General features: G+C 41.4%; 2 protein-coding genes across 11 annotated transcripts; one reads left to right on the top strand and one right to left on the bottom strand.

The window, feature by feature from the left end:
- Positions 1 to 529: 529 nt before the first annotated feature.
- pcm1 (pericentriolar material 1) lies at positions 530 to 24,014 on the bottom strand. Of its 9 annotated transcripts, none has more exons than XM_039787064.1 (40): positions 23,895 to 24,014; positions 22,213 to 22,327; positions 21,143 to 21,391; positions 19,716 to 20,042; positions 18,747 to 18,917; positions 17,991 to 18,110; positions 17,498 to 17,684; positions 17,083 to 17,192; positions 16,441 to 16,717; positions 16,200 to 16,350; positions 15,659 to 15,877; positions 14,597 to 14,763; positions 13,850 to 14,079; positions 12,580 to 12,734; positions 12,326 to 12,455; positions 11,642 to 11,812; positions 11,333 to 11,514; positions 10,291 to 10,494; positions 9,894 to 10,173; positions 9,524 to 9,669; positions 9,220 to 9,428; positions 8,470 to 8,650; positions 8,067 to 8,377; positions 7,790 to 7,951; positions 7,486 to 7,542; positions 7,120 to 7,292; positions 6,017 to 6,148; positions 5,304 to 5,433; positions 4,646 to 4,813; positions 4,408 to 4,505; positions 4,043 to 4,177; positions 3,730 to 3,933; positions 3,553 to 3,612; positions 3,316 to 3,466; positions 2,678 to 2,826; positions 2,508 to 2,571; positions 2,153 to 2,361; positions 1,700 to 1,792; positions 1,441 to 1,564; positions 530 to 1,260 (listed from the first exon to the last, which is right to left on the bottom strand). In XM_039787064.1, exons 2-40 carry the CDS (start codon positions 22,306 to 22,308, stop codon positions 1,235 to 1,237), a joined length of 6,408 nt encoding a protein of 2,135 aa, XP_039642998.1. In that variant the 5' UTR covers positions 22,309 to 22,327; positions 23,895 to 24,014; the 3' UTR covers positions 530 to 1,234. The 9 variants fall into 9 exon arrangements, with proteins under 9 accessions (XP_039642998.1, XP_039642839.1, XP_039643067.1 ...); XM_039786905.1 differs by lacking the exon at positions 23,895 to 24,014 and adding an exon at positions 23,730 to 23,888; XM_039787133.1 differs by lacking the exon at positions 23,895 to 24,014 and adding an exon at positions 23,730 to 23,888 and having other exon boundaries at positions 11,333 to 11,511.
- Positions 24,009 to 26,863, top strand: sart1 (spliceosome associated factor 1, recruiter of U4/U6.U5 tri-snRNP). Of its 2 annotated transcripts, none has more exons than XM_039787194.1 (2): positions 24,009 to 24,150; positions 24,335 to 26,863. In XM_039787194.1, exon 2 carries the CDS (start codon positions 24,365 to 24,367, stop codon positions 26,690 to 26,692), a length of 2,328 nt encoding a protein of 775 aa, XP_039643128.1. In that variant the 5' UTR covers positions 24,009 to 24,150; positions 24,335 to 24,364; the 3' UTR covers positions 26,693 to 26,863. The 2 variants fall into 2 exon arrangements, with proteins under 2 accessions (XP_039643128.1, XP_039643209.1); XM_039787275.1 differs by having other exon boundaries at positions 24,039 to 24,179.
- The last annotated feature ends 717 nt before the right edge of the window (positions 26,864 to 27,580 follow it).

Raw genomic sequence — 27,580 nt, 5'->3', positions numbered from 1 at the left:
ATAGTAGAGTACATCATAAAAAAGTCATAGTATAGTATGTCACGAAAAAGTAATAAAGTCATAGTGTAGTATGTCAAAAAAAGTCATAGTATTTTATGTCATAAAAAGTCATAGTATTGTAGGTCATAAAATGGTATAGTATAGCATGTCAAAAATTTTATATAAAGTCAATTGTATAGTAGGTCATAAAGTCATAGTATAGTATGTCAAAAAAAATCATAGTAGCATATGTTATGATTTTCCTAAGGAACAATGCATAGACTAATAGAAAAGCAATCCCTCAATCATCACTTATGACCCAAGTGTGTGTGTGTGTGTGTGTGTGTGTGTGTGTGTGTGTGTGTGTGTGTGTGTGTGTGTGTGTGTGTGTGTGTGTGTGTATCTGTAGAGACCCTGCCCCCTACATACATTTACTGTAGATTTTTATATTTTATGATATCTGAAAAGAATAACACTACAGTGTTAGCACGGCCACAAGGCTAACTACATGAAAACACTGATGTACAAAACATTGAACACACACACACCATTTTTTGAAAGTTCCAGCATTTTATTATTGAAATCTTATTACTGTAGTCAACATTTTAATTACATGAAAATCAATAATGGAGACTTACCATTAACAGAACAATATATAAAGATGTATCTGAAGGGATAAAAGTTCAATCTGAGCTTAGAGCTCCGATATAAAAGGAAAAAGTGTTCAAGCTGGAAAAAAAAAAACTATTAGCTGAAGTCAGCCAGGCTACAGCTAAAATTCCATGCTACTGTAAGCTCCTTAGAATTAGGAATCAAGTGCAGGAAAGACCAGGTGTGTAACAATAAGGCCAGGCCAAGACAAATAAAACATTTTTTAAAAAACCACAACAATGTTAGACTGATCCCAGAACCAAGGAGACTAAGGCGGATCTGAACAGGAGTTTCAGGACTACAGTATAAAGATTCAGACAGAGGCTTAACTGTCAATAATCAGCAGCATAAAGACAACCCCTCCCCTCCAGATTACCCATAAATCACATTAAACATTCAGCAATAAAACAAACTAAGTGTTGATTATGTGTAGATGTTAAGTTGTATCCGTTGTGTGTCGAGAGTCACAGCTAACCTTGTGACCAACATTAGGAGCCTTTGCTCCTTTAAACTAGCAGATAAAGAATCAACAATCATGCATCCAGAGCAGATTGAGGGTGTAAGCATAGTGTTGCTAAAAATCATACAATTTCGGTATAAATCTTTACACGCCCTGGGCACTCACGGGGTCTGAAAAGAAACAACAACAAAAGGAAAACACATTTATTCTAAGAGGGGTTGGACTATTAGTTTATGCACAGGCACAAATAGTGGCCAATTTCTGCATAGATATACACATGGTAACAACAGACTGTGTTTTAGCCTTTGTAGTGTATTTGGCAACTGCACAAACAAAACTGTAACCCATACCTGGTTCCTTCAGTGCCTGTGCGTTTCCCACCAGCCCAGTCAGAGATTCAGTGTTCCCACTGAGGATCTCCACAGACAGGTTGTTATTCTGCTGCTCCTCCACTATTCTCTTCTGTAGTTCCTCCTAATGTTACGGCACACAGTGGATCATTAGATGAAGATGCTTTCACAGGGGATTTTTACACCTTGCCTTTTTTTTTTTTTATGAATACTTAATATAAACATATTACGAGAGTTTGATTTCTTAGCGGTTACACACCTCACACATGACTGCAAGCTGCAACGGTAAGTCATCCACCTTCACAAAGTCTTCCTCATCAGATTTCTGACTGGTGTTACCGGAGCCCATCTCCTGCATCAATGATATTGGTAAAATCAATACACAACAGCAACAATAAAAGGGTAAAGTATTCAGCGTGTTGCTGGGGAGTAATGGTGCTTTCATTACAGTAAGTAACACACTGTTTTGGTCAAATCTGATAATTGGGTTAATATAAAAAGCATTGGTTACACTTTACTTGAAGGTATCGACATGAGAGTGACATGACACTGTCATAAACGGGTCATAAACATTATAAACAAGTCATAAACGTTAATGACAGAAGTGTCATGTCATAAAGTGTCATTCGGTTTCACATGACACTGTCATGTCACTCTTACGTAGATACCTTCAAGTAAAGTGTTACCAAAGCATCTTCAGCCTTGGACTTACGTCGACATTGATCATGACGGGGGAGTCCGTGTCAGGGCTGCTCGTTGGGATCGACTCCTTGGGGACATCCTGATCACGGGAGACTTCACGACAGCTTTCTTCTGAGGCAGCAGCCGCCCCAACTTGACTCTCCTCCTCAGGTCTCTGGCACTCCGCCATGTCACGGTCCTCGACTGTGGAATCCACGCTCCCAACTGACTTGTTGATTTCTGCAAAACAAAAGAACATGTGATACAAAAACAATGGCCCATCAGAAAGGGTCTGAAACAACAAGATCTCTCTCAGACCCAAGCCGGCCTGACATGTTGTTGCTTGAAGGGAAAGTTCCACTGAAAATATCAAGAAGGCGTCTCACCATCATCGTTCTCTAGACTCCTCTGTTGAGCTTTAGTCGCCTGGGTTTCGCTGGTCGTCGTCCCCTGAACCACGACGCAGTTACACATGTTTAGACAGGACCAAGAAACGGGTGTTAAAGTCGTGGTTGTGTATGAAAACATCTCTCTGTGACCGATGTTCAACACTGACCTCCTGCTCCACCTGTCCATCAGCAGAAGCCTGCAAGGATGTTTGGACATCAACGGGTCCGGCTTCAAACTCCTCCATTTCCTCCTCCTCATTCTCATCCTCTCCACTGCCGTAGTTGGTCAGGGCCTGAGTCTCTGCTTTGGAAAGACCTGAAACAAAGACAGTACATAAGAATAAGAGGCACGTGTGCTGCATTAATGCATGCGTGTATGGGTTTACATAACATTGCATTTAGGCGGAAAAACATTAAATGTAAAGGACTTGGTACACATTTAAGGTCACTTTAAGCATGATTGGAATGTTGGCTTATTTCCTGCAAAACTGTTTTACTACACTACTGATATTACATCCTGATGTAACATTATTGGCAACTTCTCATCGACAGTGATGGATTACCGCTAATGACTAAATTCAAAGTCTTGAGTTGATTTTTTTTATGGCATTTATAATTTAGTAGGAGTAAATTAGCCTGGGAGTTTTGGCACAACTAATTGAATAATATGTTATCCTGGGATATACAGGATTTATTTTAGGTAAAAAGTAAAGTCTCAGAATGTACTGGATTTTGGCTCTCTTTTGGGTGGTTGTTTCTAAACTAAATAATACTAAGGGGACCTTTGGAATATTTTTTTACTTACTGATTGACAGGGGGATTCCCTGCCCATCCCCTTCATCCTCATCTTCCTCTTCCACCTCCGAAGCTTCACTGCTCCTGCAGTTCTTTGTCTCTGTCTGCAGGTAAAGGTCCTGGAGGGTAGAATCTTCTTCCTGCTCAGCCTCATCTTGGTCCTGGAAGAACAAAAGACATTATTGTAACACTTACTGGGGATCTAAGTGGTAGGGACAATTTCATTATCAGTTTTAAAATGACTGACCTTGTCTTCATCTGTGTAGGCTGAAGACTTTGATTTATCACCACCAGCTACTGTATTTTCCTAATTGGAGGAAGGCATTAACATAAAGAGTCAAATTTGGTCTCAATCAAACACGTTTCTGTGCTAGGGTGTTAATGCCTTAGTCATACATACTTTCATTATATTACCAACACTAACCTTGAGACCGTGCCTTGCTCTACTGGGATGATCAGCCCTCTTCTTATTTCGGTGTTTGGCTGCCAAGGCGATGCTGCTGCTGTTGTCCAAATCCTGCATGAGCCTAAAGAAGGCGAGTTCATTGAAGAGGATCTCCGAGATCTCCACCAGAAGGTCCTCCCCACAGTCCTTCAGAGTACGGCCCACAAATTTGCTAAGAGAGTCCTGGAGCAAGAGGAGAGAGTGAAAAATGTCAGAAAGGCTGTTCTTCATTCCATCTGCTTAGACTTGCGTCACCTGCACATGAAGAACCTGGTATTGTCACTGGTCATACCTGCAGTATGCCTCCCAGCTGCCTGTGGAAAAAGCGGACAAACTCCTTGCTTTCATCATTCTGTTGGGTGAGAGTCAGGACCATGCGCCGCACAGATGTCAACAGCTGGAGGGAGCACACCTCATCCATGTTCTCCTAATAAAAGAACATACAGTACAATGATTTAACCCTTCAATAACTATTTATATTTACGGTGGTGCAACCAGAACTGATGCCATTCAATTTGAGCTTTAAAACCTTTCAGCTATTAATTACTTAAAAGAACTTTTTTAAGTAATAGTTCAGTTCAAGTATAGGAAATTATAAATTTTTTTTTTTTCCAATTCCAGTACATAATCTGTAGCTCCCAGTGTTGGTTATCCTACCTTAAGGAAAGGAATGACTTCGGTCATGATGGCTTTGATCTGACGATCCAACTGCTGGGTGTCAATCTGAGGGCAGCGCATATCACCGGCTGCACCTCCTGCTCACAGACACACACACACAAATCATTGTTATTCAAAAAAAATTCTGCAAAATTAAACAGCAGAGAGAAAGGCTATGGCTGTGCTGCTACAGGTCTTTGCACGTGGTGTACTCAGGCAGTCTTATATGATTGGATACCTTCCAGTGGGTCAGCGGAGTTAGAAGAAGGATGTACAGCAATTGAGACTTCAGAGCCACCTGCACCTGCAGAGCTGGCGTTGCAGGGGTTAAACTCAGCTTTAAGCTTCATGCGCTCATACTCCCTAATCCTGGCCAGAGCTTTGTCTAAGTGAATCACCGTGTTGCCTATCAGAGCAGCAAAGAAAGGAGAGCGGAAGAAAGACAGAAAAGAAATACAAACAGTTCAAAATTAAGGAAGCAAGAGAGAGAAGACTAATGGCTATCAATGCATCTGTAACCAGATTACTCTACAGAATCAAACAAAGTATGCCAGCTCCTAATCACTGTCACTCCTAATCAATGTCACTGAAGCTCCCAAAATCGGAGTCATTTTTTTTTTTTTTAACTGCTAAACAGTCTCCTTCTGAAAGGTTCTATTCTTTAGTTTGGCCTTGTAGTGTTGATCCTGAGGTGTGAACTGGTTGGTTTACCAAGACAAGCCCTGAAGTAGTCCTGCTGGAAAACGTGGGAAGGGGTACCTAAATTTGATTTAGTCAAAGGCAATAAGCAAAGCAGTTCAGCTTGAACACCAGGATGTGAAAAAAAGGTTTCAGATAGGTATACAGTTTTACAAGCTTCAGCCCCAAATAGTTTTTACACGCATGAGGGACTATACCCAGGTCATCGTTAGCAAATGGTTCCAGGTTGGAGGAGGTTGACATGGTGCTGTCGTTGTCCACAGATTCTGCATCATCCCTCTTCTTTATTTTGTCCTGTGGGACCCTCAAGTTTTTCTCCACCATCTCCTGAAAAAGGTGAAGATTCTGTTACTAGGCACCCACAGTATAATATCTGACATTTTCTTTACCAAGAAAGGTTTTACCCCCAACTGTTTGGATTAAAGAAGAATGAATGATTCATCAAAGATCTACTTTTAAAACTTTTTGAAAGATAAATTTCTACCATATACTATAAACAGCAATGGTGGCTTCTCTTGCCATTCTCCTAACATGAAAAATTTGACATTTCATCCATCATTCTTTAACAAAGGCATTATTTAGACATAAAAAAGGCCTGGCACACAATTAGTAAAGCTCTGGGGACCCTGGACCCAGAACAAAGAACATGTCTGATCTGGCAAAATAGATGTGGAGAGATGAGGGTCATTTTTCTACAGACAGGTTTCTGAAGTCTTGCTGTCAATTTAAATTCAAAGACAATGGTGGGAGGGCAAATTAAAATCACAGACTAAAGAGAGACACGGAGGGATGAAAAGAGACAAGGCAGGGAAGGATAAAAGGAGACAAGGATGAGAGAGATTAAATATGTATTGAAAAGAGGAGGAAGCAAGTAAAAGTGAGTAAGAGGAAGGAGGACTATAAGGATTACCGCATCACTGGTTGCCAGACTCTCACTGGGTGTGAGCTCAGACTGAGAGCCTGCAGCCCACGTCACAGGGCCAAGAGGGAGCAACTGGTCCTCAGCTGCACTCTTCTCTGACAGGTGCCTGGTCACTATATCCTGGCAAAAACAAAGCGAGAGAGGATTGTTTTCAGGTAAAATTCTCAAGGGGTCTTATATCTAAGGCCAGGCTCAGATTATAGTTGTTTTAAAAGGTTGACCGATTTCAAAATGTGACTAAATTACACAAACAAAGACACATTTTAGATTACCTGACTCTCAAATTCAAATGAGCTTAACATGCTTGAAATGTTAATGCCAAACCAGCCTTAACCCTAGAGCGTCATGACTGAAATGTCAAAAGTCCCCCTTTTCTTCCTCCTAATTGTCTCTAATTGTCTCATGCAGGTCTGGTCTGCCCAGAAAGCAGAGGCTTCTGGTCCAACCTTTCTCAAACATGAACTTTTTAACCATGAAAGGTTAAAAATGAACGAGACAGCCCTAATTATGTCTGGAAATAGTTTAAGATCAAAATATTATCTGTGTGAATGTGTTAAGAATTACATTTATTCTATTTATCACAGACAAATTGACTGATGAATTAGCTGTTCAATTATTGTATTGTTTGTATGTATGTATGCATGTATTTATTTAGGTTTCTCTCTCTCTACCTTCACTTCATGTAACTGGTGTGTTTTTATGTAGTAAAGGTACGTATGTAGGTATGTGTGTGCAAACGTGGCACATGTATTTATGTGTGTGTATACATTTCTTTTTCATTTCATCATTATTACGTTTTTTTTATTTTTATTGTGATTGTTATTATTGTTATCACTGGGTAGATTGCATTTATAGATCTAAAAATTGCAATGATATGAGAATGTACTGTGAACTAAGTGAACGATTTGAAATAAAAGTATCAAAAAGAATGTTATCTGTAACCAGTCACATGACCAGATATTCTGCCCTTCTAACCTAGAACCCACATTCCATTTAGGGGTCGATCAGACTGAATACCTTGTACTCTGAGGCCAGCATAGAGGATATATCCATACATACTACATACAGCAGATACATCTGTCTATACATACCTGTAGGGAATACAGCGCCCTCTGCCGTAAGTAATCCGTGTTGAGCAGCTGAAGCTCATGGAAGAGCTCGATAAGAAAGTGGGGACGGGACTCATTCTGGGATATCAAAGTAGCGACCTCAGAGTAGATGGTCTCCCTCAGAGCCTCGAACAGTGAGAAGTCGCTGCTTGCATCTACAGGTTCAAGATTTGGCAGAATGAGATTTGGGTGGATACTTGCATAACCTCATCCATGAGTAGAAAAAAAAACTGTCTGCCCTCAAACTTAGAGGCTTTTGCTTTAAGTTAAGCCAAAAATAGAACATGCCATGGAATGTTTAGGTGACATAATAACCACATGATGCTTGGGTTTGCATTGTGAGTTTACCTGGTGCTTCTGTGCATGCAATTCTATTAGAGAGGAAGGGTGTTCTCCAAGCATAGGCTGTGAGTAAGATAAATTAAACAAAGTAAATTAACCCAAAATTAAAATGAAAACACACAGTCATGACAAATGTGCAACAAAAGAAATGTGAAGGACAAGAGGTTATAATTAAGGGGGGGGAAACAAACGCTAATGTAAAATAAGCCTAAGGAAGATACTAAATGTATACAAAGAAGAAAAACAAAAAACAGACACAACAGGGGTGAAGTGGGTGTATAACTTTCACTATAAGTAGCTTGACCCGCACCAGAGGAGAGGTCGTTTCGTTTGTTCCCAAGCTTAGTTTTGCTGTCAAGTTTCTCTTGAGTCAGCTTGTCCAACAGACTCTTATTCTGATCCCTCTGACGAGACAGGGCTGCCCTCTCCTGGACAAAGTCTTCAGTGCTGCTAACACTGTCACTCTCATGGCCTGAGGACAATACAAAAAAAGAAATTTAGAAAAACCCTAATTAGATTTTTCTCAGCAAGTCCTTGCTAATTTGGTTACAGCAAATAATACAGGAGATCCAACTCCATGTTGATACCTTCACTGTTCTTGTTGTGCCCTTTGCTCCTCCTGCGACGACTTTTGGAATTGGGGGTCTTGCTTCGGGAGGCCAGGTTGGCTTGTGCAGAGGCCTTGCGCCCGGCCTTAAAAGTCTTTGTGATGGTGGTGGGATCCACAGGATCAGGCATGCTGCTGAAGCTTTCCTGTGATGCCCTGTCAAATTCTTGAGGCCGGGGGTGGCGGCAGGCAAAAGTGGGGGAGGAGGGGAGCGACTCTTGGGGCTCCGTTTTAGATTGCTGATGCTGGAAAGAGTTGTTTGCGCAGGAGGTTTTAAGCCAGCCAGCCGGGCTAAAGGGGTCACATGGAAAAATAAACATATGAACAATAATGCTTACACAAATAAAAATAAATGTCTTTTTAGGCAAAAATGATGGACTTACCCTCTCTCTGTAGAGGTGTTAAGAGGAGAGCGCTGCAGTGGAGGAGGGAAACTCATGTACTCGGTTCTGATTGAGGTGTTGGGGTCTAATTGCTGCTTCCGTTGGTCAGGGGTTGCCTGACTTGCAGCACCCTGAGGGAACTCCCCCATGGGAGCAGGGAAGAGTGGATATAAGTTAAAGCCTGCAAAGCCAAAGAAAGAAAAAATACTTATTTAAAAAAAATTAAAAAAACGTTTAAGTGCAAATGGTCAAAAGAATCAATAAAATCTTCGCAGTAGGACTTTTGGCCTTTTATTTCTGTACGACTGAGGCTCTTTAAAATATATCACTTACTTCAAATTCAAATGCACCAATGAAAAAGATTACTCATACTAGTAACAACAACAACAACAACATTAACATTGTTTAGTCATTGTACAACAACTACATGAAGAAAAAACCTTTTCTAAGTTTTCTATATTTAATTTTCTGTTATTGCAAAGAAGCATTTGTCAAGATTCTCACAAATGCAATCACCTATTGAATGTCATACTTTTATTGATTTTGGAATAGCTGAGAGGGTTTTCGGCATTCTAGATCACATCATACCCAAAAAACATCCATAGCTGTCTTTAAAAGGAGTCACTGCGAACCCTGTCTTCTGAGCTTTATTTAGACATTTTAGCTTTCTGTTACTTCTAATGCATACCATTCTAGACATGTTTTGTGTGAGAATTAATTTCAAGAGCTAATAAAATATGGTTTTCATACCAGGAGGGAATGGGGATAAGGCAGCAGTTGACATGTTGTTGGTTGAAGGATGCAGGGTAGTGGAAAAGGGGAGGAAGACACCAGGGGAGGCTGAGGGAGCGTAGCTGGATTCCTGTGACGAGTCACGCTTCTGTGTCTGCCAACCTGCTGTTGAAGAGGAAGCCTGTTGCTGCTGCTGGCGAAGGAGGTCATTAAGGACCTGCTTTAGTCTGCAGGAAAAGTATGACAGAATATAGAAAATGTAAAAAGATGAACAACTTCATAGAAATACAGAGGTGCACTATAATGTACCATTATTTCTCACCTTTGTATGTTGTTTTGCTGCCAAGCCAGCTGGGTGTAACACTGGTTGAGCTGGTGCATGACCAGGTGGACCTGTGGTGATGACAGGTTGTTGGGTAACACACTGTACTGACCCGTCAGCAGGGTTTGCAACATGTAAGAGAGTGTCTGTGGAAGAAGGTGAAAGAATGTTTTAGTTTGAAACAACGATTTCGTTACGTATAAAAAGACAAAGTAAAAAGGCACCTAAACAAACAGAATAGAAAGCTCTGAGTGAAGAACAGTGACTGCATTGACAACTCCACTATAACTTCAAATTAAGTCAACAAATGCGGTGCAAGCTCGTGTCAACCATCCATCTCAGTGTCTGTGCATGTGTTCTGTGCACCAACCTGCTGGTCCTGCAGGAGTGAATGGCACATGCTGGTGCTGAAGTCCAGCTGTCTCTGCAGCTGGCTGACCTGTTCCTGCCACTGACATGAGCCCTCGGTGAAAGACAGCTCAGAGGCCCAGCGCAGGTTCTCTTGTCGTCGTGTACCACCATGCTCGCTCGTCCCAGACTGGTTCAAACTTCTGGACTGCTGCTGTTGTTGCTGCTTGGCCTTAGTCTTGTTAGGAAGAGATGGATTCACACTACCTTCACCTGAGAAGGCTGGTGGAGGCTTTAGGTTGCTAAAAAGAAAGAAAGAAGAGAAGCACACACACATAATAGAGTGAGCACATAATTTTTAAAAGACAGCTTATAGATATTAGTGCAATGGAATTCGTTCTGCCTCCACTTTGTCTGACCTTTCTTGATTCTTCCTGTTGCTGTAGGAGCACTGGTTCCTACTGGATGAGTAGATGTGGATGTCGTCATCAGAGCTGCTCTCTGAACATTCTTCTTGCTCCTCTTCCTCCTCGGCACCCATCTCTGAGTGATATTCATCCTCGTCTTCATCATCGTCATCCTCCTCAAGGTGGCAGGGAGTGGAACCCCAGGTAGCCATTGTCCTGATGACACAATTTGATGATCAACAAATGGTACAAATGTGCTGTCTATGTCCACAGAAGATGTCTGTCCAGTGAAGATTTTAAAGCAATTTAATAAAAGGTATTGTATAGCGCAAGTGTATTTTTTGCTGAAACGTCGATGCTTCACACACACACACACACACACACACACACACACACACACACACACACACACACACACACACACACACACACACACACACACACACACACACACACACACACACACACACACACACACACACACACACACACACACACACACACACACACACACACACACACACATCTTCAACCCGGCAGCACAGAAGTTATATGTACAATCACCAGTTTCAAGATTAGTGTAACCAAATTTGAAGACATTCCCTCAAAACATTCCTGAGATATAGCATTCGAGAGAATGGGACGGACTTAAGGTCAAAGAGAGCTTTGATTTCTAAAATCTAATCAGTTCATCCTTCAGCCCCAGTGGACACTTGTGCCAAAGTTAAAGAAATTTCCTCCAGGGGTTCCTGAGATATCAGGGACAGGCGGACCGACAACCTGAAAACATAATGCCTCTGGCCACAGCTGTCGTCGCCACAGAGGCATAAAAAGTAAATAACACCAAGTAGGAGGTGCTCTGCCATTCAATCGCAACAGCTCTGACAAATGTTTAAGCCAAGCATAAGAGCTACAATGTGGCTCCTGTGTGGGTTTGGCAGTTCACCTGCAAAAATCTCCTATTTTTCTTAAAATAAAATACGTAAAATGACTGAAGAGCTAGCCGAATTCTTAAACTTGGTGTGACAGGCCCCTTTAACAGTATGTCTCCTACCTTTCATCCCTACTAACAGGCTGTGAGGGTGTAGCAGGGCCTTCTGAGTCATCAATCCGCCTTGAAGAGTCACTGAGACCATTACGCCTCTGGTGTTCAGCCATCAAGGACTCCAGGTGCTTTCTGCGCTGTCGCAGTTCTTCTCGCAAGATCTGGTGGCGACGCATCTCAGACCATAGCTGCTGACAACGCAAGAACAGAGGGCAACCGTTAACTATAATCTGTACTATTCTGAAAGCACAGATTTCATTGGGACATTTGGCTAGTGGTAGCCAGGGGTCTTATTGTGTGCCAGGTGGAGTCTGTTACCTCATTGTCAGTGACTGAAGAAGTAGCCGCTTCAGGAGCAGTGGGTTTGAGCGCAGCAGAGTTGGTTTTGGGTCCAGAGGAGGAGGAAGCCAGGACAGTGGCCGGAGTGGAAACTGCAACTGGAACCTTCCTCAGCAAGCCCTGCTGACTCACTGTGCTGGACACAGATGACTGCAACAAACAACAAAAAGTAAAAATGTTAGTTTGTAAATCTGCGGTTTCTTTAACTCTCAGGTGCCAGTTCATTGGTACACCTCTCTAAAACTAATGCAGTCTCATACAACAGCCATGTAATAAATCTTACCTTCAGGAAGGTTCTAGTTTTTGTTGAAACTGTTTTACAGAAGTGTTTATTTAATCAAGTCCAACATTTTGGAAGCTGTAGTTTATGGTGTTCTTTACTGAGAGGTGTTCCTATTGTTTAGTCCACCCCTAATATAGTCTAAATAAGGTTGGACATAATATTAAAAAAAAATTTTTTTAAACAGGTTTTTCAAATCATACTTTAGATTCTTGGCATATTATTTGAGTAAGACAGGAAACCTGTGTGTGTGTGTGTGTGTGTGTGTGTGTGTGTGTGTGTGTGTGTGTGTGTGTGTGTGTGTGTGTGTGTGCGTGTGTGTGTGTGTGTTTAAATGTAACCCTCATTTAACCAGGAAGTCTGCGTGTATGCGTGTAAAATACCTGGAGGTCAGGGCAAGCCCATTGCAGGTCCTGGATCTTGCCTTGGATTTCAATAAGCCTCTGGCGCTCTTCATGGAGCTGCTTTAGCTCCTGCTTTTGTTGACGCAGCTTCTCCTCATACAGCTTCTCCCTGTGTCCATAATAGTTTTGATGCATTGCAAATGAATCCAAGCCAAAAACGCACCGACATGAAATAAAATATATATAAAATAAAATATATTATGGAAACACTGTAGAGACAAGTCTTTTCCGACCTTGTACTGTACCTGGCCTTGCTGGAAAGAGCGAGTTCTCTGGGATTCTGTTTAGACCCGGCTGCCAGCGACCCAGTCATAGTAGCTCTGGTATTATTTGGCTGTTGGTGTAAAGCTTCGTCCTCATTAGCTGTTGTGCCATCAGTGTCGTCACTCTGGAGACAGACAGAAACACAGACCTTACATAGCGTTCAGCCTACCATAACGGGTGAGACAACACATTTTCTAGTAACAATGATATAGACACCACTTAAGCTGTTAAAGAAAATCTAAGCTAAAACACTTTACTTCAAGTTTAATGAAAAACATTTAACCCAGCAGTTTTAATACTACTAACAGGAGTTGACAAAGTCAGATATTTTCAAATCCTACATATTTAATAGGGGTGCACGATTCAGAAAATGTCACGATTCGATATCGATTTTTAGGCTCAAGATTCGATTCAAAATCGATTTTCGATTTAAAAACGATTCTCGATTAAAAAAATACCATTCACCGTATGTAAATGTAGTTACTTTTCCCATGTGATTGCAGTAGACATACAATTTAAAAGAAAAGAAACAACAAATTAAATGCAGTTTGATATTTCTTTATATGTCTTCATACAAAAATGAAAACTTTTGCAACTAAAAACTGCATAGTGCCAAGCTTTGGCCACTTTTCAGATACATTTAACTCAAGTATAAAATAAAACTGTTAAATAAAAAGTGTTCTGTGGGAGTTTAGAGCATTGAAAAAGTTGGTTGACTGACATGTTAGGTACTTTAGGTTGTTGTTCGTCCACATCTTTAATGTTATCTCTGGGCGATGGCGTACCATTCGAATTCTCAAGTTTGTGGTGTTTCCAAAATACTTCACTTTCGCTTTGCAAAGCCTGCATGATTCCTATCAAGTTCCGTCGTCCCCTCGAGGTTATAAAAGCCGAAATGTGCCCAAACTCTCGCCTTCAATGAGGATGGAGCAGGTTGAATAATTCTGTGAGGTTTGCCATTGTTTGCACCGACTAAACTACTTCTGCTGCACTCGTTCTTCTTTTGATTATAACAAGTGCCCAGGTGTCAGTGTGAATTCGATACAGCGCCATCTATCTATCTATCTATCTATCTATCTATCTAGAATCGGTAGAGCTTGAATCGCGATACGAATGTGAATCGTTTTTTTTTTGCACACCCCTAATATTTAACATCTTTTCCTTTCATTTTCCCAATAAAGAAGTAACACCTACATCCCCACTACAGAATCTTTAATATTATTCTGTCATCTGCCTCACCTGAACCATGGCCACCAGCTCCTGAAGCTGCCGGAGTTTCTGCTTCGCTGTGTGCCGATGAACCTTCTGGGCAAAACCGCCATTGTTCCCCAGACTGCTTCTTCGACTGGACCCTGAAGCCTCACTGTCTGGAGCCACAGCCTGTGCCCCTTCATCATTATCAAGACCGTCTTCATCGTCATCGTCATCCTTCACCTGATTATAGGGGGTGTCCCTATTGTACTGGCACTCTAAATGAGAGCAAAGATTCAATTAAACAGTTAGTTTGTAATATTATTAAAATATAATTTAAAAATGGGTCTCTTTCCATCTTTAGCATTAATAAAGACCTTCAATAACAAGCTCCTGAAACTACAGCACTCTTTTATATAAAAGTCACATTACCAAACTAATGTATGGGAATTTGTTGCTACAAATTTTTATCTCAGACGTGCAAAACGCATGCAGTTAATTCTGATTTAAGTTTTTAAACTATTGAGATTTAATGTTACCAAGTTTGAAAAGCATGTTTATAATGGTGATAATACAATTTACCATTCTATAGTATGATACAGCATATCTCTGCACCACTGTGCCTTTGTCAACACAAGCGTGAATGAAATGGAAGGATAACAAGCTGCAGGCAAATAAGATGCAGTTATATTCAGTTATGTTTATACTTTCAAATGTTTATGCCACCCATTTGCTTTTCAGGAAGATTACCACCAGCTGTAACATGGATCTGTGTACGTGTGTGAATGAGTGTACCTATGGCTGAGGGGATGTTGAGGCTGCGCAGGTTGGCTGCTGAACGGTTGTTGATCTCACACTCAGTGTTGAGTCTGCCATCTCGGTTGTTAGTGCCACTGCTCCTGACACTGCGCCTGTTGGTCAGGCTGTTCAAGTCTGTCCAGTTCCCACTGCGCTGTGGGTTTCTAGAGACACCAAGTGCAGTTATCGTTATGGATACATTACAATGCCAGTAGTAGAATTACACAAACTGTGACCTAATGCTGAACGCGATCATACTGTAACATGAGCACAATTACAACAAACCTTCTCTTCCCATTTGCAGTGTTTAAGTAAAATGTATAAATTTTAACACACGTTGAATCTGTAAATAATGTAGGGCTGCAACTAAGAATTATTTTCCTTACCTTATATGATTTTTATCGTCTTGATTTATGAATTAAACATTTGGTCTATAAAAACAGCAGACAAATGCCAAACAATAACTTCTAGGGCCCAGGGTTATATCAAATGTCTTGTTATGTCTAACTGAAGGTCTAAAACCCCAAATTAATGCCTCTGGCCACAGCGGTCATCGGCACGGAGGTATAAAAAGTAAATAACACCAAGTAGGAGGTGGTCTGCCATCCAATCACAACAGCTCTGACAATTGTTTAAGCCAAGCATAAGAACTGCTGTGCGAGGTCTGCAGTTCACCTGCAAAAATCTCCTATTTTTCTTAAAATAAAATACGTAAAATAACTAAAGAGCTAGCCGAATTCTATCTTGTTTTGTCTAACTGAAGGTCTAAAACCCCAAATTACTCAATTTATTATAATGTAAGACAAGGAAAATTAGCTAATTCTAATATTTGAGAAGCTAAAACCATAAAATGTTTGGCATATTTTTCTTGAAAACACATAGTTGGCTATTAATTCTCTCTTGATCGACTAATTGATAAATTGACTAATTGTTGGAGCTCTAGTATACGTTTAATCTTTCGATAAAAGTCCAATCAGTCATTTATTTATTCAGAAAAATTAAATGATAATACATTTTGAAAATAAAATTTCATTTATACAACTATTTAAACAAACACACCTGATGTTAGTTACAGGCTGGCGGTTCTCCTGCTCAGAGTCAAACATGGCCTCAAACATAGAACCGTCCTCTGTCTCATCTTCCTCATCCTCTTCCTCATCATCATCCTCCTCTTTCACATTTTCATTGACGGCATCCACCATCATATCAGAGGTCTGTTCGTAGTACTGAACCAATTCCCGCAGCTCGTTTAAACGCTTGTGAACCTCCTTTAGCTTCCTGTAGGAAGTAGAAAAGAAAACAAATGTGTAGATGAAATGCAAACGTATACTAGGCTAAATAATTAAAAGGTTATGTGATGCCAAGACAATTACTTCACAAAAAGAGTCCCTTAAAGAAAAGCAGCCCTAAAAAGTGTGGGCGTCTTGTTCAAGAACACTTTTGCAAATGCTGAAACTTGTTTTGCACAAGGACATGTAGTAGGTTTTGTGGCTGCAAGGTTTCACTACACCACTCTATGTTTCACCACCCCCTGCTATACAACACCCTGGTGCTGATATCTGACCTGCCTATTCAGCGGCTTGTGTTTGCGTGTGTGTACCTGAGCTTGTCTGTGGAATTGGAGCTGTCCTGGCGCTGCGAGAGTGAAGGATGAAAGGGAGTAGAAGCTGAGGCCCCATTAGAGCAGAGCGCAGATGGACAATCTGAAGATCCTCCCATACTCAGACTGCACTGTGTTGACAAGCCACGACCTGAAGGGAACCACATACAGTTCATCCACACTTTATAGTGGAAAAAAGACACACACACACAAAAAAAAAAGGCTTCTGAAATATTCTTACACGAGTTGTTGTTGTTGAGAGTCTGGTCTCTGAGTGAATGCAGCTCCTGCAGGATCTTGTCCATGGTTTGCTTTTTGTCTTGGAGTTCTTGGAGCTTAGTGAGTTTGGCACTGGCAGCTGTTGCCCCTGTGTCTAGGCCAGTGTGGGGACCAGAAGCAGAGTGGAGGAGAGGCCTGTGCCGAGGTGGACCAACAGCCTGGGGAGCCCTAGACCAGCACACCTCTCTAGAGAGGGAAAGGCTCTCTGCCTGGCGACGGTTGTCTGGAACTGCTTTAGTCTGAAAGGCATAAATAATGGGATACTTCAACTATAAATTTGTTATTAAAGAGTTTAGACAAATTGCTTGTTGATGTTTTTTTGGTTTGTTTTTTAAGTTGACATGGCTTGTCATGTGGCTAGTGAGAGATAGACCAGAGGTGGACATTCCAACATCACAGATTATGGATTTTCATAAAGAATTTTACAAAAGAAATATCTTGACATACGGACATTGACATAATGCTGTAATAATAATTATTTGTACTTATGAAAAACCTTCAGTGCATGAGTCAGAAGACCGTTCAATGTTCGGAATTATTTCTAGATGACATAATGATATTATTTAGGGAGGCTATGGCAGCCCAAATGCATAGTCTACTGTACCTGAGAATCGTGTAGCTGGTTGTGGAACCTCTGGATCAAATCGTTCAACTCATCGTTCAGTTCAGACGTGATGCTCAGGCCTGAAACACTGCCTGTGGTTTCTGTGACAACTAATGACAACAACAAATGTCAAATGAATTAAACATATGAAATTATATTAATGTAATTCAACAAATATGACTTCGAGTGGTAGAAATTGTTTACATATTTACCAGAAAATATTGATTGCACAAATATGCTTTCCATAACAAAAATCTGTTCTTGCAATTACAAAAAATAAAATAAAATAAAAAAAAAGAAAGATTCCAACTGAGTTCTCATTGATGGAAGAAAAGTAATGTGTACTACTTTTTCTCCTGGTCTGGACTTACAGTAAATGTGAATGGGCCTGTGACAATGTAGGTGTGTATCTCACCAGTGTCTTCAATCACAGCAAGTGCCTGCTCTGCACTGTTCTGCATGGCCATTAGTGCTTCCTGTCTGCCCTGCAGGGCCCTGAGCTGCTCCTGCTGCTCCAGCATCTTCTTCAGCAGCTCGTGCTGCTTACGCAGATTCTCCAACTCTTCCTTTTGGTCAGCTCGCACTGTTTCTGGCCTACCGCCCTACAAAATTCACATCCACATTGCATTACAATCACTGACTCTACCAAAACACAGTGCTACGGTGCTACTCAGCAGAAAAGGTAAAAGAGGCTTGTCAGGTACTGACACAGCAAATAAAACTAACCTACAGTGTTTGAAACGCAAAGGATCCAATTAGCAAGGTTTACATTTCCTCATGTTTCCTTAATTTAAAAAGGACAAAATACAATTACCTTATACTAATTATAATGGCTTGGTGTTATGCATCAGAGACCACCAGGGTAGAAGGCAGCAGATTTTTGGTAAACAGTCCACAAATGTACACACCGTTGCATTTGAGGCATCTGAAGAGCGGACCTCAATGTTTAGAGAAGTGCTCTCTGCCAGTGAACCTGAGCCCACTGCAGAATCCAGGGTCCCCACATCGTCCTCATCATTCTCCCGTGTCTAGGGATGGTGAAAAGAACAGCGTGAGACTCAAATATAATTGAAAAGGAAATTATGCAGTACAGAGAATTTGTCCAGCAACAGTTTGGCATTGTTAAAGTAACAACTTAGTAACCGAAAATTATTCAAAACGCAATATGCTCCCCCCAAAAGCTCCATATACAAGAATGCCAGCATGTCCACGTTGTTGAAATTTGTGGGAATATGGAGAGCAAAGAACATGCAGTTAATTGAACTATCTGCATAATAGAAATTTTCTGGTAAATAATACTATATATTTCACAGAAATGCTCCAGTCAAGGCAGTGTGATACCAAATACAAAACACAGCCCTCCTGCAGCAATGGAAGATAGCATGCTACTGAATGTCCTAATTTTTATCATCACATGAAACATGAGTTTACTGTTGGAAGTGCATCAGGCCACATAGAAAGACATATAGAAAAATATATGTGGCAAGCTGCCTAGATAACAACACCAACAGGTTCCATTTTATCTGGGAATTAATTAAGAACCAAGTTTTACACATGAAAGACCACATTTTACTGAAATTGTATACATTTGTCTGACATTATGAGAAAAGCAAAGAACTAGATTAATTCTTGAAAAGATAAAGAAGGACAAATGACAGACTAACCAGCATTTTCTGCAGGAACCGTAAATAGGACTTTTCCTGCTCCTTGAGGTGGTCGATGAGATGGGAGAGACGCTCCACGTTGGCCGGCACATCATTCTTCTCCACCAGGTCATCCCGCATGGAGCTGGCCTTACTGATGTACTCGCGGATCTGTACCAGTTTGCTCACCACCTGAGACCGTGCAGAGAGGAGGGCGGTGTATGGGTGTTGGTTTCAGAAGAGTTAATGAAAAGAAGACAGAGAAAGACATAAGTAAGGTGAGCGAGCATCTGTAGCAACGGCTCAGACTAGGCTAAATAAGGGCAGAAAAGGGTTGGGCACAAACTCACTAGGCACCAGGGGTGGCATATTTATAAATTGCCCTAAATACAGCCTAGTTTCAGCTGCACTAGCTCTCCCTCACTTTCATCCTAGTTCTGGTTTTACAGAGTAGCTGGAGTGCAGTGATACAAAGACATTTGAAAGGGGACTCATTGTAATTAAATGTGAAATTAATGTCTTTCTAAGCAGGATTAGTACACTTAAACCTGCAATACCATATTTTTCTGGCCACCTGGAGGCAGTGGGCAAGTTTATCAAATCGATATGACATATCTTTCAGTGTCTACCATCTCTGTAATTTAGGTGTGTTACACTGGAGAACCATCTGTTTTATATCAAAACATGTTCCAGTTTTCTGCCTTTATTCATAGACCAAATTTCTTAAAAGTTAATAAAATTATTTTTTATCTTCTTTTTTTTTTTGACCATGCTACGGGTTTAAGGAACGGCATCACAAAAATTGGATGGATTGCCTTGACATTTTGTACTGACATTCATGTTACCCAGAGGATAAATCATCATAACTTTAGTGATCCTCTGACTTTTCCTCTAGCACCACCAGCAAGGCTACAAGACCACAAGGCATCAAGTGGCAGTTAAAAAAAAAGAGCTGACTAAAACCTTGGCAACAACAAAACAAAAGGTTACCTGGCTGCTGTCTATTCTCAGCTCTTCTCTCCCATATTCTCTGTGTGCTAAGGACCCTCTCTCAGTACCACCACGGCTGAGCCTTGGAGTTTCCTTGGTAGGAACCAAAGGGGTTAACGTATCCCTGAGTCCTGGGCTCTGCTTCTTAGTTTCCTTGGTGATCGCTGGTGTGGCTGGGGCAGAGGAGGAGGGATGTAGCTGTTCCTTGCTTTTGTTAGTGTTTACATGCAGAGGTAGGAAGTTGTAGGCCTTCTTGTTCTCTCCAGCGAACTGCCGCTGGTTGTTGGCAGCTGTGGCACGTCCTTGGCAGTCACTGCCAATGCTCCTCTGAGTAAGAAAAGATGATATAAGTCAGACAAATCACCACTTAAACATCTGGCCATTTTCTTTTGAAATCTCAGAAACTGTAAGTGTTCAGGTTGTTTCATTGTAAATGAACATTTTTTACATAACTCTTTTCAGTCAAAAAGTAGAAACAGTGCCCCTGCTGCAATAATACAAAATCCTCTTTGACTTCAGCTTTGTCTGCCATAGAAGAGCCTTAGGAATATTTACATGTTTTCATGCACAGCTCTGCAATGCTGCCACACTCAACTAAACAGCAGAACAAGGTCAGCCAAACAACGAAAAATATTCTGCTATCACTTCCTTTGCTGCCTGCCAATGCATCACAGCAACGCATTGGCATTTCATCACTGAACAAGAACTGCAACTTTTTGTTTGACGTTGCGATAATCGTTAAGATTTCTATTCCAGGTCCTTGAGATTCCGCAAAAGGCACTAGTGAGACTTGACACAAAGCTATCAGCTACAGTATCTACAATCAGCAGAAATGAGCATTTAGGCACTTGTGTGCTTGTGCCATGCATGTGCGTCCTCATGCTCATGCTGGTCGAGGACAAAGAATCAGTACAGTGACCTGTTCATAAAGATTTTGCTCTACAACACAGGTTTTAGTCAAAAAATGTGCATGCTACCTTTGCATGCTACCTACCTAAAGTCAAATATTCCCTTATATCATACTTTCAGTACTACAGATTACCACACATCTTAATGCAAGATTTTTTATTGTGTTACTCCCCATTTTACAAACATATATAAACTGCAGCACATGGGGCCAGTTATCAAAAACGTTTAAACCACAACATATGTAACTTGACAGGTACAGCCATCTGTAGTCCGTTATTGATAATGCTGGCTTCCATTTTAAAAGGCTGTTGTTATTAGTTTGTCAAACCATCGGCTAATTGTAATATCTCTGTTCACAGACTGAGCTACTAACCTTACATTCATATATCTACCAGTATGTCACTCATGCCACCTTATGTCAAAAAATCTATCCTTGTATTTCTGTGATGTGAATTAACAACAACATATTGACCACACTGAACAGAAACAATTTCTGATGGAGTAAAGCAGTTTTTCACCTCATCCAAGTCTGTGAAATTGATTCTCTGACGCAGCTTGTCCAGCTCAGCCTGGTCTGGGACAGACATCTGGGTGGTGTATTTGATGTGGGGAAAGGAATGAGGAGTGCGTGCTCTCCTGCGACTGGCCCCAGGGGTGGACTCCGGCGAAATATCATTAGTCAGACGGCTCTCCACCACAACAGCTGACAGCTTCTTCTTGTTCTTCTCTGAAGATCGGTTGGCTTTCTTCTGCTGAACACCCCAGTCCTGATCACCAGCAAAAACATTTTCATTAATTATAGTATACTTTTACTTTAATAGGGTCTGATGCATGTCACGTATAACATTCATATCAGACATATCACGGCACTATGACGACCCCAGCCTCCCTGCCACTAGGTGTCCCTGTGCCTGTTCTCTGGGGTATTTGGTCTGCTGTGTTGCAGGTGCCGATTGCGCTGACGAGCTGCACCTGTGTCGGGTGCTGCTACTTCTGGTCTGGCTGCTGCCTTCAGGGGTTCGCTATCTCTCTCTCAGCAAGGCATGGTGTGACGGCAGCTACATTTCCTTGCTATATTCTTTACTTACTTAAGTTAATTTGTGTTATGTTGTTTTGAATAATTATTTGGTTGTTTAAAATAAAAATGGCTTTCTTGGGCAGCCTAATCTCGTGGTCTCCCTTTCTTGTCACAGTCTAAGAACTGGGCTGTGACAGCATCAATAAGCCATGATAGTGACAAGACAGTTAGAGATATATATTTTTATATAAATAAAAAACACAGAGCACTGTGTAGTTAGCCATTTTAACAGTTTCTAAAGATTTTTTTTGTTGTTGTTGGTATTTTATGCCTTTATTTGTTACAGGACAGCTTAGACATGAAAGGGGAGGGAGAGGGGAAACGACACGCGGCACCAGGTGAGCTATCCAGGTGCCCGTTATTTAACAGTTTAACAGTTATTTAAGTTTGAATTAAAAATCATGATTAGAAATTGGCTGGATAATAAAACAAAGTCTTAAGAAGTTCTGACGATGTAACATTAAACAACCAGTCAATTGCCTTCTATAAAAAGGTTCTGACAGCCCTTACCAGGTTGTTGAGTCTATCTTCCAGACTGCCATTGGTTACAGTCCAATTGTGCAGCTCTTCTGCACTGTCATCTAAAGGAGTGCCTCCAGTTGCCATGTCACCCACTTACAGCTTGCTGGAATTCACAACAAAATGCATAATGGTCACCACACAGAACAAAAAGCAAAAGGTATACAAGTCTACATTAAAAACCTTATAGGAAAAGGACATTTCACAGTCAAAGAAACAGAATTTACAACAAGAGATACTGATCACCACACAGAACAAGCACCTGATATTACATTTAACCTAACGTTACAAGAACAAAAAAAAAAAATCAAAGTAATGTTAATGCTATGTTATTTAACAGTTAGCTAGCTAAGGTTCATAACGTTAAGGCTACCGGTCACTGTAAGTTGACCTAACGTTAGTGCCTAAAAATTTCAGTCAACTGACATTTAGCTAACCGTAAGTTAATTAATCTTATAGATTCCTTAGCCAGCAGTAACGTTAGATAGCTAACGACGCATTAACGGTACTCACCATACGTTACAACTTGACATGACCGATTTTATGAATTACAGATAACAGTTACATTACCGCTAAAGCATCAAATGCGTCATGTCTTACCAGCAGCAGCCGTTAACTTTAGCAAACGGTAACTCTCCAATCACGACCAGCTTGAAAACATCAGCCAGTTGACTGATACTAACTGACCGATGCTGATAGCTAGTTAACGTTACTGGCTATTTTTGTGATCTGTCCGTTGACGTTAGCTGCAGTCGGTGTGTTTTGTGTGTGGCCCGCTCGGATTCTTCCCGGGGGAAAACAACACATTCCCTCCACCGTGGAGCGCGCGTGCTTTCTGTCACTGCTCCCCGCAGGGACACCAGCTAATGTTAGCTTAACGGGCAAAAAGTGCAGCCTGGAACTTTTAGTTAGCTTAAACAAACCTAAAACATGTAAGTGTATGTAGCTTGTTTCTTGAATAAACTTTACTAGTTTAACATCTGTGACCTAGCGCTAGTTATGTCCCACAATCGCCATGGCAACACGCAAACCCCGTTCTGCACCAGCCAACCTGCTGGTTAACGTCTACATACGTTCTATGGTGGACGTTGACGTTTGATCGAACACCACAACACTTAGCTAGCGTAATTTGTGTCGATCGAACAAGATCATCTCATGCTAACCAAGGAGCGAAAGTGACCAAGCTTGCTGAGGTAGCTCGCTAGTGCTACCTAGCTTATTCGCAAGCTAGTATGCTCTGCTCACCACGGAGCTAACTTTAAATGTCTCGATAAAAGTTGAAGCAAACAAGCATCTCTGCTTGCGTTAACGTTAGCAAAGCGAAACTTCAACCCGATAGTGACGGTAGTTGTCGCATTAAGCTAGGGTTTGCAAACTGTCGCGACTAACCAATATTAACATTAGCTAACGACAAAAGCAGCAGCAGGTTAAAATACTGTTTTTTTAGTTATGTTAAGTTAGCTTAGCTACAATTTGAGATAGGGAACATAGCTAACGTTAGATATTACCATTCAGGGTGAAGGAAATGTCGTTGCCAAGCAGCACTTTCTATAGCTAACCGCTAGCTAGCTAATGCAGTAAAGGTTTTACAAATTCTCTTTGATTCTGGTAAAAGCCATTTGATACATAATATGGTCCCAAAACGCAGCAGCAGCTTATGGATGTGCTCCTACCTGATATAACACTTCCATACAGCAGGTGGCAGTATGCGTAACATTAATGTCTTCGACCACAGGAAGTGTATTTACCGGAAACAGTAGCTAGCTAAGTTGTTTGGTGTTTGCTATGGGTGTTCGACGACGACGTAACGTTGTGAAGTTGTGTGCCTGAGCGTGAAGCTAGGTGGTTAAACTGCTGTGAAAGAAACATATAGCTAAGTATTTTTTTTCCACATCCTCACTTTTCGTCGATCACTACTGGATTTTGAATGTAAGGTTTCATTTTTGCTTACGCACTAAGTGAGTTGTGTCGTTGGTTAGCCACTTAGCATTCAAATCTAATGTGAGCCAATGCTAGTTAGCGAAGGAAAACTAGCAACATCTTAACCTTCCGTTATCCATCAAAACGGGTTGGCTGTAAACGGATATACTAACAACAGTATCTGTTTTTTTAGTTGCAACTGTTGTACTCTGCAAAGGAAATAATGGGATCCTCCAAGAAACGCAAGGAAAAAAGCCGCGACAAAGACGCAGAAGAGCGGAAGGACCGACATAAGAAACATCGCCACAAGGACCGAGAAAGAGATGCTTCAGACCGGGATGGGACTCGGGATAAAGAGAAACGTAAACGCTCCAGGTCTCGGGAGAGAAGCGGACGGGAGAGCCGCAGCAAAGGTGAAAGGAGTACCGGGGAGCCACGAGTGAAGAAGGAGAAAGTTGATCTTGGATATGAAGAAAGCAATACAGAGTTGCAGCCTCAGTCTGCAAGCGGAGACGCATCTCTCAGCATTGAGGAGACAAACAAACTCAGAGCCAAGCTGGGTCTGAAGCCTCTGGAATTAAATGAGAACAAGAAGGAGCTCGGCACTAAAGAAGAACCCATGGTGGCTGAGACCATTAACCCTGTTCTCATCAAGAAGCAGAAAGATATGAGAGAAAAGCTTGCAGCCATGAAAGAAAAGCGCATCCAGAACAAGAAACTGGGAAAGGTCAAGACCCTAGCAGAGGAGGACTGGCTGGATGATGCAGCTGCTTGGGTTGAGAAAAGCAGACTGATGGCAAAAGAAAAAGAAATGGCAGAGAAAAGAGCCAAACTTCTGGAAGAGATGGATGAGGAGTTTGGTGTGAGCAGTCTGATAGAGGAGGAGTTTGCACAAAGCAAGAAGGATGCCTACACATCTCAAGATCTAAAAGGACTCAAAGTGCAGCACAAGGTGGACTCATTCAACGAGGGCCAGACTGTCATCCTGACCCTACAAGACAAAGGTGTACTTGAAGAGGAGGAAGATGTGCTTGTAAACGTGGGACTGGTGGACAAGGAAAAAGCAGAAAAGAATGTGGAATTAAAAAAGAAAAAGCCAGATTACAAGCCCTATGAAGAAGAGGAGAGTGTGGATGACATGGTGACGTTTAAAACCCACTCTGTACTGTCAAAGTATGATGAGGAAATCGAGGGTGAAAAGAAAAAGAGTTTCCGTTTGAAGACGGGGGGCTTTGCTGATGGGGAGCGAGAGCGGGAGGTTCAGGCCATGAGAGAGGCTCTGCGAAAACAGGCCCAGTCGTTGGACATGCCTGCTCTCACCATCGCCTCAGAGTATTACACACTCAAGGAAATGGTGGGCTTTAAAAAGACAAAACGGCGTGTGAGGAAGATCAGGAAGAAGGAGAAGCAGCCAGCTGTAGATGAGCTGCTCATTGATGACACTCGCAGCACTGATTTTGGCTCCAGAACACGCGGTCGAGGCCGCAAACAGGTTGAGGAAGAGGGTGAGGAAGCAAAGGAGGAGGAGCAGGAGAGCAAATTGCCACACGCTATCCCCCAAATGTCCGATGACGTTAGGATGGCAGAAATGGACATAAGTGACGACGAAGACTTTACACCTCCTGAGCCAGCTGCAATTGAGGAGGATGAGGCAGAGCAGGAGCTACAGAAACAACTGGAGAAGCAGAGGAAGCTGAAGCAAAAGCAGCTTCTCAAAGACTCTGGAGAGAAGGTGGCAGAGCAGATTAAAGAGCTTATCGAAGGCAACAATGACAATGATCCTGAGAGGAAGAACAACATTGTTTTCAACGCCACCTCAGAGTTTTGCAGAACTCTGGGTGATATTCCAACGTATGGGCTGTCAGGCAACAGAGAGGACCAAGAAGACATTATGGACTTTGAAGAGGAAGAAGAGAAAGATGATGCTGGAGGTTCAGACTCAGAAATGGATGAGAATGTTGGATGGAGCACAGTCAACTTGGATGAAGAGCAGAAACAGCCAGATTTCTCCACAGCCTCTGCCACCATTTTGGACGAGGAGCCCATTGTGAAATCCGGTCTTGCCGCTGCCTTGCTGTTGTGCAAAAACAAAGGTCTACTGGACACTGAAATGCAGAAGGTAGCCCGTGTCAGGGCAACAAAAGGTGCCTTGCCCAATGACAACTACTGCATCGAGGACAAGATGGGCTTTGATGACAAGTACAGTCGCAGAGAAGAATACAGAGGCTTCACTCAAGATTTCAAGGATAAGGATGGCTATAAGCCTGATGTCAAGATTGAGTATGTGGATGAATCTGGGCGGAGACTCACTCCAAAAGAGGCTTTCAGGCAGCTTTCACATCGATTCCATGGTAAAGGGTCTGGAAAGATGAAGACCGAGAGGAGGATGAAAAAGCTGGAGGAAGAGGCACTGCTGAAGAAGATGAGCAGCAGTGATACTCCTCTTGGGACCGTGGCTTTGCTTCAAGAGAAGCAGAAATCTCAGAAAACACCATATATTGTGCTTAGTGGTAGTGGGAAAAGTATGAATGCAAACAACATCACTAAATAAGGCAGGGGAGGGGAAGAGTTAATTATCTTGAACACATACACTGACACATGCATAGACATACATATACACACAGGATGTTTTAAGTAAAGTAAATGCTCCAATTTCATGCCTACTTCATAGAAGCTTTGTTGTAGTAAATAATTGTCCAATAAAGTTAATACAAATGACAAATGTTTTTTGTGTTGCTAATTTACAAGGTGAAGAGTAACTCAGAAGGTAACTATCGTCACAATAAGAACATTGTTTAAATGAGAAGCTATATTTGTTATTGTAATAATTTTGAATGCTTTTGTTTTGTTCCATGACAGCTATTGCACTTTTTTTGTTGTTGCACACATTAGGTTAGGAACAGGTCCAGTAGTAATGAACATTGGGAAGAAGTATTTGTCAAAAAGAAGTTTATAATGCATTTTGGGTTCTGGATGCAATTTAATTTAGCTTTTTTAAGTTAAATGTGGTTTACAACAAAATTAAAAAGTAAATAAAATAATGCAATAACTAATTGGAAAGGTTTGTGGAATTTCACATTGTGTAATTTTTTTATTTTTTAACCCAGAAGATTAACATTACCACTACTGGGGTTTCATCTAATCGTTTACATTATACTTTAATACACAATAAGTTAATTGTTCACAGGAAGTAGGCTGGTAGCCATGCTATACAAATTGCATTCAATAATGTAACTGTTGGGCGTTGAATCTGGTTCACTAACAGCAAATTAGAAAGAATATAACCCCACATTAGGACTATACATTCCACAAATGTTTACATAAGACACTGTCCATAAATAGGGTGGACGTTTATACTTTAAATAGATGGCAGCTTTGCAGCAGTTTGTTAGAAGGCACATGACAGTGGTGGGTGATGATGACTTGCAGGGTGAATTTT

Source organism: Perca fluviatilis, chromosome 1 (genome assembly GCF_010015445.1).
Source record: "Perca fluviatilis chromosome 1, GENO_Pfluv_1.0, whole genome shotgun sequence".
In the NCBI taxonomy this organism is placed as follows: domain Eukaryota; kingdom Metazoa; phylum Chordata; class Actinopteri; order Perciformes; family Percidae; genus Perca; species Perca fluviatilis.
This window is presented reverse-complemented; position numbering and strand designations above follow the sequence as displayed.

Coding starts and splice junctions, on each gene's coding strand:
- pcm1 (XM_039787064.1), bottom strand. CDS start 22,308: ATGGCAACTGGAGGCACTCCTTTAGATGACAGTGCAGAAGAGCTGCAC. Junction 1,793..2,152: donor CCGTCATGATCAATGTCGAC/GTAAGTCCAAGG, acceptor TCATTGATGCAG/GAGATGGGCTCCGGTAACAC. Junction 1,261..1,440: donor ACAGGCACTGAAGGAACCAG/GTATGGGTTACA, acceptor GTTTCTTTTCAG/ACCCCGTGAGTGCCCAGGGC.
- sart1 (XM_039787194.1), top strand. CDS start 24,365: ATGGGATCCTCCAAGAAACGCAAGGAAAAAAGCCGCGACAAAGACGCA.